Source organism: Hemicordylus capensis, chromosome 16 (genome assembly GCF_027244095.1).
Source record: "Hemicordylus capensis ecotype Gifberg chromosome 16, rHemCap1.1.pri, whole genome shotgun sequence".
In the NCBI taxonomy this organism is placed as follows: Eukaryota; Metazoa; Chordata; class Lepidosauria; order Squamata; family Cordylidae; genus Hemicordylus; species Hemicordylus capensis.
Window position 1 is genome coordinate 14920763 of NC_069672.1, and position 12068 is coordinate 14932830.

The 12068-nt window shown below is 50.3% G+C and overlaps 1 protein-coding gene across 3 annotated transcripts in view; it reads right to left on the reverse strand.

The window, feature by feature from the left end:
- MASP2 (MBL associated serine protease 2) overlaps window positions 1-10485 on the reverse strand; it is a 19584-nt gene extending 9099 nt beyond the window's left edge. The window contains exons 1-5 of one of the 3 annotated variants that reach the window (XM_053281230.1): window positions 10130-10485; window positions 9103-9325; window positions 8132-8309; window positions 6345-6476; window positions 1005-1201 (exon numbers count right to left, since the gene is read on the reverse strand). In XM_053281230.1, the coding sequence (XP_053137205.1) occupies window positions 1005-1201; window positions 6345-6476; window positions 8132-8309; window positions 9103-9325; window positions 10130-10137 (738 nt within the window). In that variant the 5' untranslated portion in view covers window positions 10138-10485. Of the gene's footprint in view, window positions 1-1004; window positions 1202-5285; window positions 5485-6344; window positions 6477-8131; window positions 8310-9102; window positions 9326-10129 lie in introns of those variants that run through there. The other 2 variants (XM_053281228.1, XM_053281229.1) reach the window with 2 other exon arrangements.
- Between the last annotated feature and the right edge of the window lie 1583 nt (window positions 10486-12068).

Here is a 12068-nt window from a genome sequence, read left to right on the forward strand (position 1 = left end):
CCTCCCTGCGTCTGCTTCCTTGTGGAAACTTCACAAACACTGATTTTAAAGTGCGCCTTGCCCCGCGCAACATTTTTGCATTTGCAGGAACCTTGCTGGATTCAGGTTAATAGCCATAAGCATGCTAGTAGGCTGTATATTTCAGTGTACCCTTTCGATGACTACTGCATAACTGCTCCATAAAAGAAGTTGATCGAAATCTTCTGGAGTCTTCTTTTTTCCTCAAGCGCAAAGTACAATAATGCTTTGTAATAAATATCCTTTAAAAAGAACACGTTGACAGGTAAGAGGCTGAGCACAGCTTTAATGCTCCTCAGAGCTCAACTATAAGTATGCGCAAACGTGTCTCATGCAATGCAGCCCACCCTGTGCCCAGTGGAGTTTACTCCTTAGCCTGTTCAGGATTGCAGCCTGGTAGGAATCTCTTTGGCTTCCCTGTGGAATCACACGACTCCTTTGCCTGAGCAAGGCCTTGATTGGCCTTGAAAGCTACTGATAAGGTGGACGTCGGTGCACACCTGTGAGAAATGGCGATGATTCAGACACCAGAGACCGAGGAAACTGCCTTACTCTAGTCAGACCTTGGTCCATTGAGCGCAGTGTGGTCTGCTCTGGACATATCCTCTTGGTACTGAGCTAGCTGGACCTTACCTGGAGATTTCGGGGATTGAGGTCTGCTGCTGAGCTATGGTCCTATCCCTGAGAGAAGCAGAGGATTCACATAGGAACTTGCTTTATACTGAGTCAGGTCACTGGTCCCTCTAGCTCAGTATTGTCTACTCTGCCCGGCAGCAGCTCTCCAAGGTTTCAGGCAGGAGTCCTTCCCATCTCTGCCTGGAGATGCTGCCAGGGATTGAACTGGGGTTGCTTCTGCCTGCAAAACAGATGCTCTCCCACAGAGCTATGGCCCCATCCTGTCTGTGCTGCAAGGCAGACCAAGGAGTAACACGGCCATTGCCTTCCACGCATGAGCAGCAGGGACCTGGAGGGCAGGCCCGACTGACCTTAAGGATGTCGTAGGGGCACAGCACCTCCGGGTGGGTCTCTACATCAAAGGTTTCCACAAATTCCAGGGTGACTACGAAGCCCTCTTCCACCTGGATGCTGTAGCGGCAGTTGGAGAACTTGGGGTACGGATCAGGGTAATCTGGGCTGGTGATCTCGCCAGATCTTGCCGTCAGCACCTTATCTGGGCAGTCCGCTAGATGGAGGGGAGGAAGGAAAGCAAATCAGGAAAGCAAGCAAGTGCACTTTGTGAAGCTTCCCTTGGGGTGTTTCTCCCGATGGCAATGGCCGTCTAGGGCTATTTGTGGATTGGTTCATGCCCACGTCCCCAGCGTGTGTTGAATGCAGGAGGAGGCCTGTAGGAAGAAAAGGGTTCAGCGTTATAGTGGAGGGAGCAGTGCCTCTAATGAGCTCCAGGCTTGCCCCTGCCGTTTTATTGTCACCACCATCGGGGCGACCTTTTCACGAGGCACGATGGGGCAGTGCCTGCGGCAAGATCTTCCACCACCCTCACCTTTGCAAGTTTTCGGGCACAATCCGACCCTTACAAACTATGCAGGGAGTTTGCACAGGAAACTTTACCTAGCAGACTTTACAAAGCTTGCAAACCTTGCATACCTTTGCAAGGAGAAAAGAAGAAATTGCTAGCAACTTTCCTTCGCACTCCTCATGCCTTTTCAAAGCTTTCGATGGTTGGTCTTGAAAGGGGCCTGGACCCCACCAGGGGTGTGGGGCAAGGCGGCATTTTGTGTCTTGCCTCAGGTTCTGCAGAACCTTGGGCCGCCCCAACAACAATCCTGTGAGGCAGGTTAGCCTTGGGTGGGGGAGAAACCAACTGGCCCTGACTTCATCTAGAGGTTTCATGGCTGAGCGGGAATTTGAACCTAGGTTTCTCCTCGCTTCTAGTCTGACACTCTAACTTAGAGCCGCACAACGTCGGCCGTTCTGCAGATGGATTACAACTCCCATCATCCCTGGCTATTGACTAGTGGCAGGGGTTGATGGGAGCTGTAGTTCGACAACAGCAGAAGGGATGAAATTGTGGAGCCTGCTCTCACTGCCTGTCCATTTCCAGGTGATCTCACGAAGCAACCCCATGTTCCAGAGTTATGTGAGAGGGAGAAAATATATTTTCTCCATAATTTTAGAAATCTCCATGGCATCCATTCTCGTTGTAGTTTCACTCAACTAAGAAGCCCCCAGTGCTATAGCCGCCCTTTGCAGGGAAGGTTCTCCGGTCTACCTGCTGGAACAAAAGACTTTCCCTTTTTCATCCTGCTAGACTACAAAGTTACCCTCAATCACTTCATCTGCTCTCTTAAACACCTTTTGCATCTGGGTAGGACTTGGCCCTGGGGCTGCCAGTGGCCGACCACTGTGCTGACATCTGCAGAAACCAGCGGTGTTGGCAATTCATGCCTCTTTCAGTGCCAACCCTAAACTTAATTTAAAGCCTGCTCTTTAGTGTTCAGGTTGTGGCACAATCTGGATCTCGGCCACCCGCCTCTTTCCTTCTGGAAGCCTCCAAAACCCCGTCCCGTCCACGGGCTGCGCTCTTGGTCGCCAGGCGTAGGAGGGGAAATAATCTCCGCTCGGCAGAATCCAGCTGCATAACTCTTGCTGGCATGCTCAGAAGTGCCCTGGCCCCTGCTGGCATCGCTGGGCATGATCAATCAGTTCCCGAGCGCCTGGAGGCTCTCAGCTTCTTGACGGCACTTGGTACTGACTGGGGCCGAGTGATCCTTACCGCTGGTGAGAGTTCGCATCAGTGGCCTCTCTCCTAACACATTTGCAGGGGAGGATGGAGCCAGGGTTGAAAACACCCTCGGAATATTTTTGCCTTCACAGCAGTGAGGCTCAGGATGACTCAGAATCAAAGGCTCCCTTTATTTTCCTTCGCCTCCCCTCTCTCGATTCATCTCCCTTTCCAATTTAAGCTTGGAGAGAGAAGAAAAAGAGGGCTCTCATCTGCTGGTATTATTTCCCCCATTTTTTCCTTAATCGAAACAAAAAACCAGCACTCTGTCCCCCTCTTCTCCCGATGAAATGAAGAGTCCTTGAAAATCCCATTGTCTGCGTATTGGTGACTAATAATCTTCTGCAGAAAGGTGTCGTGGACCATTGCTGTTTTAGATGCTGTACCTGGAAGGCCCTGTGCTTTTGGCAGCTGAAAGGCAGCAGAAAGATCCAGCAGAGGTTTACAAATCCATGGCTGGGTGGAGGAAGTGAACGGAGAGACCTTCTGCGTTCATTTTACTCTGGGTCATCCAATGGACTGACATGGGACAGAGAGAAGTACTACTTCATGCAAACTGTAAATGGTGTTTTCTCAGCAATATGTCCCATGGTGTACCCAGTAAGGCTCACTCTCATGTAAGCATGCCTAGAATTGCAGCCTGAAAGTAATGACAATTTAGGGTCCTTGGACTTGCAGTAAAGCCTCGTGGGAAATTCGCCCCCCCGCCCGTAAAGTCTGCTGTCTGGGAAGGCACCTGGAGATGACATCACAGGCATGGTCCAATAGGTGCCTGTGGAATGCATGCAGCCATGTTCTACACAGCACTCCCTGTCTCAGCTGATGAGAGCACAGTGGGTGGGTGGGTGGGGCGGAGGGTAAGGTCATACTGTGGCAGTTTAGGACACCCGTTGTCTTCCAACAGGTGTGGCCATGATAATGGAATATTTCAAACTGGTTCCCCTTTCCTATTTGAACTGTGTGTCCATAGGGAGCTGCTTTTATTAAGAGCTATATTTTCATCTCACAGATCTGCAAGCGAGAAAAATCTATAGAGTTTTTTTTTAAAGAAGAAATGGCTCACGCAAGAGGAATGGGCTAACTTTTCATGCTGCCCATGGCCGTAAACTCCGTCTGGGCTTTAAGAGTGCCAAGAGAGCATTCAATTACACTTAGGCCTATATTTTTATTACAGATACACTGCACTGCCCACAAGAGACCTGAACTCTGAGAAATGAGTCCCTCTCAACTTGCGAACCCGTGTTGGCCGGATCATTAGGTCTGAAATTAACAGCAGGCTGTAAATTACGCTCGCCAGCTGGAAAGACCCAGAACGTTCTCTTAAGTGTGGATGTAAAGCGGGAGCGAGTCAATGCAGCTCTATGTTTTAATGCTCAGCTGAGGCACAGGATCAGGACAACCACATGGCTCCATCTCCCCCTGCCCACCCGGCCGCATCATTTCATACTGCAGGGAGAACCATGTGGTCTCAGCAAAATGGCTGCAGGCACGGTCAGGGCAGGGCGAAGATGGCGAACTGTTCCCTGTAACAGGCATTTCCAGATGTTGTAGACGACAACTCCCATAAACCTCCGCCAAAGGCCATTGCCGCTGAGGATGCTTGGAGTTGTAGTCAAAAACACCTCTTACAGGGAACACTGCCGATGAACTCAGGATAAACAAGAAAAGGGGAAGATGGACCAGGGAAGGGGTTTCACTCATCACCAACATTGACATCACAGGCATTGTCCAATAGATCCCTGTGGCATGCATGTAGGCACATTCTGCACAGCACTCCCTGTCGCAATTGAACGTGAGCTGCCGGTGGACGGCTTGGAGGGTGAGATCACACTGTGGCTGCTAAGTAAACATAGGAACTAAGGAAAACATAGGAACATTGGTCTATTTAGCTCAGTGTTGTCTATTGACTGGCAGTGGCTCTCCAGGACTTCAGGCTGGGATTTTTCTCAGCCCCACCTGGCTGGGGATTGAACCCGGGACCTTCCACATGCTAAGCAGATGCTCTTCCACTGAGCTGTATATTTCATACTGGTTCTCCTTCTCCATTTAATCTCCCTTTATATGTGGCCTCAGGGGGCGTCCTATGGGGAGAAGAGCTGCTCTAGTGGTTGCGAGCATGAGTTGTCCCCTTTCCTAAGCGGGGTCTGCCCTGGTTTGCATTTGGATGGGAGATTAAATGTGTGAGCACTGCAAGATATTCCCCTGAGGGGATGAGGCCGCTCTCAGAAGACCACCTGTATGCTTGCATGGAGAAGGTTCCCAGTTCCCTCCCTGGCAGCATCTCCAAGATAGGGCTGAGAGAGATTCCTGCCTGCAACCTGGGAGAAGCCACTGCCAGTCTGTGTAGACAATACTGAGTGAGATGGACCAAGGGTCTGACTCAGGAGAAGTGTCCCTCCCATTCTTTGACTGCACCCTCCCCCTCCCACCAGGACTCTCCTCCTGCCAGTTCTGTTTTCAAGCAGTGCTCCTTATCGGTAATTCACTTTCCTCCCTGGGGCTGCGAAGTAAAGTCTGCAGAAGGTTGGGAGGAGAAGAGAAAGCCATTTTATTAACGGCAGGAGGGAGCCCAGAAGCGGGAGGAAGAGAGAGACACAAGCTCAGCTCAAGCATAGCTTTCCGTGGGCTTGCAGCAGGAGGCTATGGGCGGTCAGGAGGTGATGCCGGCGCGTCTGTCTCCATCTCTGCCTAAGCCGTGGAGAAGAGATTATATTTATTTCACGCTGGAAAAGAGGGACAGAAAAGAGAGAGAGAGAGAGAGAGAGAGAGAGAAAGGCTGGTGAATATGAGCCTTCCTGAGCAAAAGGCAGAGAAAATTGGGTGACCAGTACCATCTGGGGGACGGATGCTCATTGTGATTTTTGACAAGGTCTGCACCCCTAGAGATGGAAAAGAGCTGAGATAGCATTGCAAGACATCCAGCCTGTTCTCATGCTTGGATTGTCCTGACCTTTGGGCCCACAGCGGCCAAATTTGCACTGCCATGGCGTTGGCTAAGCTTTAAAAGGTTTTAAAAACAAACAAACAAAAAACCCTATAAAATTTGATCAATGTTAGAGGAATGGGAACAAAAACGGGGATGAACGTCCTCCTAAGATTGCTCCCTGGAGAGAGGACAGCCATTGCTGCGTTGTTACCCTGACTCTTTGCTCAGTTCAGACATGGCAGCAATTTTATCCTAATTGTTTGGAGGTAGGGAAAAAGGAGGGGTGGAAGCAGCTCTAAGTGCAACAGTGCTATCAGCTCTTTCCCACCTCTGCGGAGTTAGTCGTTACCAGAAACTGTGATGAGCATTCATCCCCCGAGATGGGCCCGGCGGACCACATTTGCGTGCCTGGCACATGGACTAATTAAAATCTGGCAGGGCAGCCAATTTTCCCCCAGACACAATTCAAAAAGAGAGAATCTGACTTCCGAAACGGCAGTGATCTGGGCCCAGGATCCCGGGAGGACCGCCTGTCCCCATTCAAGGAGCCGAACCGTCCAGAACAATGGTAGAGGCCCCACTCAGAAGAAAAGAAGGGGTGTATTGCTAGAAACTAGCCCAGGGGTCATCGCCTTGCTTTGGGTTGGGCTGACGCACCTGTGCAGGTCCTCTTGTTTCTGTGCAGCAGGTAGCCGACTCGGCAGCTGCAGTAAAATCCACCCAGGTAGTTGTGGCAATGCTGTTCGCAGAGAGGCTCTCCGTCGATGAGCTGTTTGCACTCGTCGATGTCTGGGGTAAGGAAAGAACAGAAGAACAGCCCTGCTGGATCAGGCCCCAGGTCTAGTCTAGTCCACCATCTTGTTTCCCACAGTGGCCCACCAGATGCCTCTGGGAAGCCCACAGGCAAGAGCTGAGGGCATGCCCTCTCTCCTGCTGCTGTTCCCCTGCAACTGGGATTCAAAAGCATCGTGCCTCTGAGGCTGGAGGTGGCCTCTATAGCCATAGGACTAGTAGCCACTGATAGACCTGGCCTCCATGAATTTCTCCAAACCCTTCTTAAACCCATCCAGGCTGGTGGCTGTCACCACATCATGCGGCAGGGAATTCCATCGGTACTACGTGTGGTGTGGGAAAGCACTTCCTCTTGTCAGTCCTACATTTCCCGACCTTCAGTTTCATGGGGTGACCCCTGGTTCTAGTGTTGTGGGAGAGGGAGAAACATTTCTCTCTGTCCACCCTCTCCAGTCCATGCATAATTTTATGCACCTCAATCATCTCTCTCCTTGCTTCTTTTCCCAACTAAAAAGTCCCAGATGCTGTAGCCAGTGGCCTTGCCTCCTAAGGAAGGTGCTCCAGGCCCCTGATCATCTTGGTTGTCCTCTTCTGCACCTTCTCCAGTTCTACGATGTCCTCCTTAAGGTGGGGTGGGGAGAAACAGCATCTTAAAAGTCGCCTTGCTGAAAATCAGCTGGGGCTACGTTTGGAGGTTGAAAATCAGTTGGGGCTACTGCCTCAGCTCGCCTATGGAACGCCTTGCCACTTCTGTTGGCAAGGATGAGAGTAGCAGGACACCTACGCAACAGAAAGGCTGACATCATAGCATGGCAGGAAAGCTCCAGGGGTCTGTTTAGCTACAACTGAATTGGGGGTTGTGGGTAAATGTCCCCGGTCCCTGAAGGAAGCCCCCCCCCGCCCTGCTGAGTGGCAGCCACTCCTTGCTGTTGATGTTGCATGAATAGACGAAGGGATCCCCTGATAACTGAGCAAAGAGGCACCTTTTCAAAGTGGCAATTCTCTTGTATTTAGCAGGAGGAGAGCAACTGGCCCTATCCATCCCCAGCATAAGCATTCCTCCAGTGGCTGTTGCTGGTGTCTGTCTTATGTTTCTTTTTTAAGATTGTGAGCCCTTTGGGGACAGGGAGCCCCTCCCTCCCTCCCTCCCTCCCTAAACTGCTTTGGGAACTTTTGTTGAAAACCCGAATATAAATATTGGTCGTATTTGTGATTATCGTACGCAGGTATGTTAAACATGTTTCTGAGCTGGGGTGTGTGTGTTCACACAAGTGGCTGTTTATGTGTGCTCGTGTGTGTGCACATGCGCATGTGTGTAAGTGTTTGCACGCCTGGGGAGTATATAACATCATTTGCCCAGAAGTGAGAGGACCGGCATGCTGAGAATGTTTCATTTCCCACCATGTCCCTACAGTTATTTTGCAGCAAAGATGTGGGGGTGGGGAGCAGAAAAAGAAAATCCCCTGGGGCTGGGGGATCTTCGCTTCTTCTCCCAGGGTCCACTCCAATCTTGTTACGCCCCGGGAAAGATCCACAACCTCTGCTCACTGGCCCGATCCATCCCTGCAGTGGCTGTTGCTCGTGTCGCAGGGACCTTCTGCGTGCCAAGCGGACACTTTCCTGCTGAGCCACAATCCCTCCCGCTCTCTCACCTTCAGCAGCAAAGAAAGCCTCGAAGCCAGTGAATTCCTTCTCATTGGAGTAGTCCGACCTGAAGGTCACTGCCAGGTTGTTTCCAGCTGAGTAGTACGGCTTCTCCTCGGGGGCTTCCTCGGTGTCTGTGCTCTGATGTCCACACAAACTGGCCAAGAGCTCTCCTCCTGAACGCAGCTGCAAAGCCGATCGTGGGAAGGAGAAGTGACGATGGCATGTTGCTAAAACTGATGCCTTTTCTGCCTCTTAGCCGTGCTACCAACGTGGCTGGTCTTGAGGACCAGAATACCAACCCCATTCATTCATTCATTCATTCATTTGTTCGATTTCTATACCGCCCTTCCAAAAATGGCTCAGGGCGGTTTACAGAGAAATAATAGGCCTGATCTTCCTGTAGTCACTTTGAGTCCTTATGGGCAGGAGGACTTGCCGCTGACTCCATAGGAAGGAATATAGGAAGCTGCCAACTACTGATTCAGACTCTTGGCCCGCCTAGCTCAGTATTGTCTACTCTGACTGGCAGTGGCTTTCCAAGGTTTCAGGCTGGACCTTTTCAGAGCCCTACCTGGGCGTTCTTCACACAGGGCTTTTAGTTTGCATCTCCTCCGGAATGGAGGGTGCGCGTTCAGGTGTCGGCCAGATCTACCCCAACATCCCTGTGAGCTATTGGGGTAAAACGGAGCCCTCCCTGGGCATTTTTATGTAAAAATTTAGACAACAGGCTTTATTGTGAATCTGAAGTTGTCCCAAACATCCGACGCAAATAGTGGATTTTTTAAAACCCTGGATATAAATCGGGCTGCACTCTAACGCGCAGTGAAAGACCCGAATTGTGTGTGAACTGCTCCCCAATAACTTGTAGGGACTTGGGGGTAAATCTGGCCGATATGTGAACACCCCCCCTCCATTCCGGAGGAGATGCGAGTTAAAGGGCTGTAAAATGTGGGAAACTTCCTGGAGTCTCACATACCTTTACGTAGTCATATTCACACTGGTAAGACAACTCCATGTTGAAGTGGGTGAAGTAGATGCGGACGGCGTAGCCACGAGGCACGGTGATATTCCACGTCCTCTCCTTGCTGTTGGGGTATACGTTGGGGAAATCAGGGGATGCAATCCGCCCATACATTTTCTCCAGCTGAACGACGTCACCGAGCACCCCATGGCAAACGGCAATGAAGAAGAGACAACGTCTGCAGGAGAGATCCGACATGTTTTCAAGAATTAGACTCAAACTAATGCAGAGCCCCTCACTATTTTTCAAGTGGGGGCCACTTCAGTGAAAAACAAAACATAGAAACCCTTCAGTGCAGGAGCCATTTCCCACTATGCTGCTGAGATGCACACAGACAGAGCTGCACTTTTCTCAGTGCAGAGAGGGCCCCATAAGAGAGAAGGAGCCCTCTCTTAGGAACGCTAGGGGGAAAGTAGCCCTTGGTAGCCCTGCCCTCCATGAATTTGTCTAAGCCCTGCTTAAAGCCATCCCACTTGGCAGCCAGCCTGTGGCAGAGAATCCCACAGATTACTTATGCACTGCCTGAAAAAGCACTCCCTTCTGTCAGTCCTAAATTTGGTGCTGCTGCTGGGAGGAGTATCCCAGGACCTGTGAGCCCTGAGGGCCCTGTTTCCCTCCTGGGGAGAGCTTTGGAGAGACTCCATCACACCTTTGACTAAACTCGGGCCCCCACCAAACATTTGTTCTTTTGATTGTCCATATCTCATAATCAAAGAAAGACTGTCCCTGAATATGGAGGTTCCACCTCTCACTATGGTGATTAAGAGCTATTGGTGAGAATACTCCATCACTCCAAAGAGAGCAGTCCAGACAATTCAGACCTCAAGGTGCCCAGGGGCAGAAAACCCAGGGCAGTATAAAACCTCAACAATGTAGAGACAATTTTGTCATTTATTTGTGAGATTGCACACCGGTACAAAACAGAACCAACGAAGGTCCCCTAATTCCCGAGAGAAGGAATTCAGTTTGGGATAGAACCTACCTCATCATTGCAAAGTCCACTGGGTTTCTGTCAGCTGTAACGCTCTCTGCTGTATTTGCACTGCGGGAGAAGGCACGGCTGTGTTTGCCTGAACTCCAACCTCTTCCCCTCGGCCCAACACAGGCCGATAATTTCCGAGAAAAGTGACTGACGGGTTCAGGTGACCATACAGATGTTTCAGTCTGTTTGTCCTCTCTTTGTTTTGGCTCTTTCTTTAAAAAAACCCATCAATATCTCATAATCATAGAACGACTTCAGAAAGACGCGTTCCCCGGTGTTCAGAGAAAAAACGAGGAACAGGCCTGGTATTTGTGACGAGGCACGGAAAGCGAAGTTAGGGAGAGACGTCCAGGCAGGTACAGGGAAAAGCAAGTCACTGGAGGGAGAGGGGAGGGAGACCTGTGAAGCAATACCAGTTTCCTTTCATCCACTGGGTCTTCCCCACTCTTGTGAAATTTGTGTAAACACAGCAAGAATCCTGGCTGCTGTGCAAATGCATTAAAAACGGGCCAGTACATACTCCGGCAGAATCTGTGGGTGGTGCCAGGAACTGTGAATGCCGCATAAAGGTGAAGTTGTGCCGTTGAGTCGGTGTCGATCCCAGAGCTCTGTGGTTGTCTTTGGTAGAATGCAGGAGGGGTTGGCCATTGCCTTTCAGCATCTTCCTATATCGCTGCTGCCTGATAGAGGTACCAGCGGGGATTCGAACCAGCAGCCTCATGCTTGCTAGGCAAGTCATTTCCCACTGTGCCATTAGGTGGCTGAATGCCGCATACATTCATAGAAATCACACCTCTCCCCACTGCAACCAACGTGGGAATGGGAGCCCGATCCTTTCACAACTTAATCCAAATGCCGGATTCTTCCCTTTCCCTTGAAACTCTGAAGAGGAATCTAGGAAGCTGCCTTTTTCTGCTCTGACTGGCAGTAGCTCTCCAAGGTTTCAGGCAGGCGTCTTTCCCAGCTTTACCTGGAGACACCACCTTAGATGCTCTTTCAATGAGCGATGGCCTCATCAACACATAGGTCAGGTCTATAGGAAACTGCCTTATACCAAGTAAGGCGGTTGGTCCATCTGGCTGAGTATTGTATACTCTGACTGGCAGCAGCTCAAAGGGACTTACTCCCACGTCAGCATGCATATAATCTGTAATGCTCTGTGCTGTTGTGCTGTGCTGTTTTACTGTGTATAAGTCCTTAACAGATTTATACTATTTTAAAGTTCTGAAGTTTAATGTTTTTATTAAGTGTGTAATAGTATTAGTTGCATTGAGTTGTATTAAGTGTTTAGGAAAAAAGACAACTGAGGGGAGACCTAATAGAGGTCTATAAAAACCATGCATGCTGTGGTGAAAGTTGATAGAGAGAAGTTTTTTCTCCCTCTCTCGTAACATGAGAACCTGGGGTCATCCCATGAAACTGATGGCCAAGAAATTTCGGACTGATAGAAGGAAGTACTTTTTCACACAAGGCATAATTAACCTCTGGAATTCTCTGCCACAAGATGTGATGACAGTCGCCAGCTTGGATGGCTTTAAGAAGGGCTTGGTCAAATTCATGGAGGACAGGGCTATCAATGGCTACTAGTCTGAGAGCTATAGGCCACCTCCAGCCTCAGAGGTAGGATGCCTCTTAATACCAGCTGCAAGGGAGCAACAGCAGAAGAGAGGGCAATGCATGCCCTCAGCATTTGCCTGTGGGCTTCCCAGAGGCATCTGGTGGGCCACTGTGTGAAACAGGGTGCTGGACGAGATAAGCTTTGGGCCTGATCCAGCAGGGCTTTTCTTAACGTTCTTACAAATCTGACCATCCATCCACCCATGACAGTGCTGTGAGTCTTATTTACAGAGATCGCTTTCCCTAGTTCCTTTGACGCCCACCTGCACATCCGCCAACTCCCTACGCAGGAGAAAGTTCAATGGGGAGTGATCCCAGCATG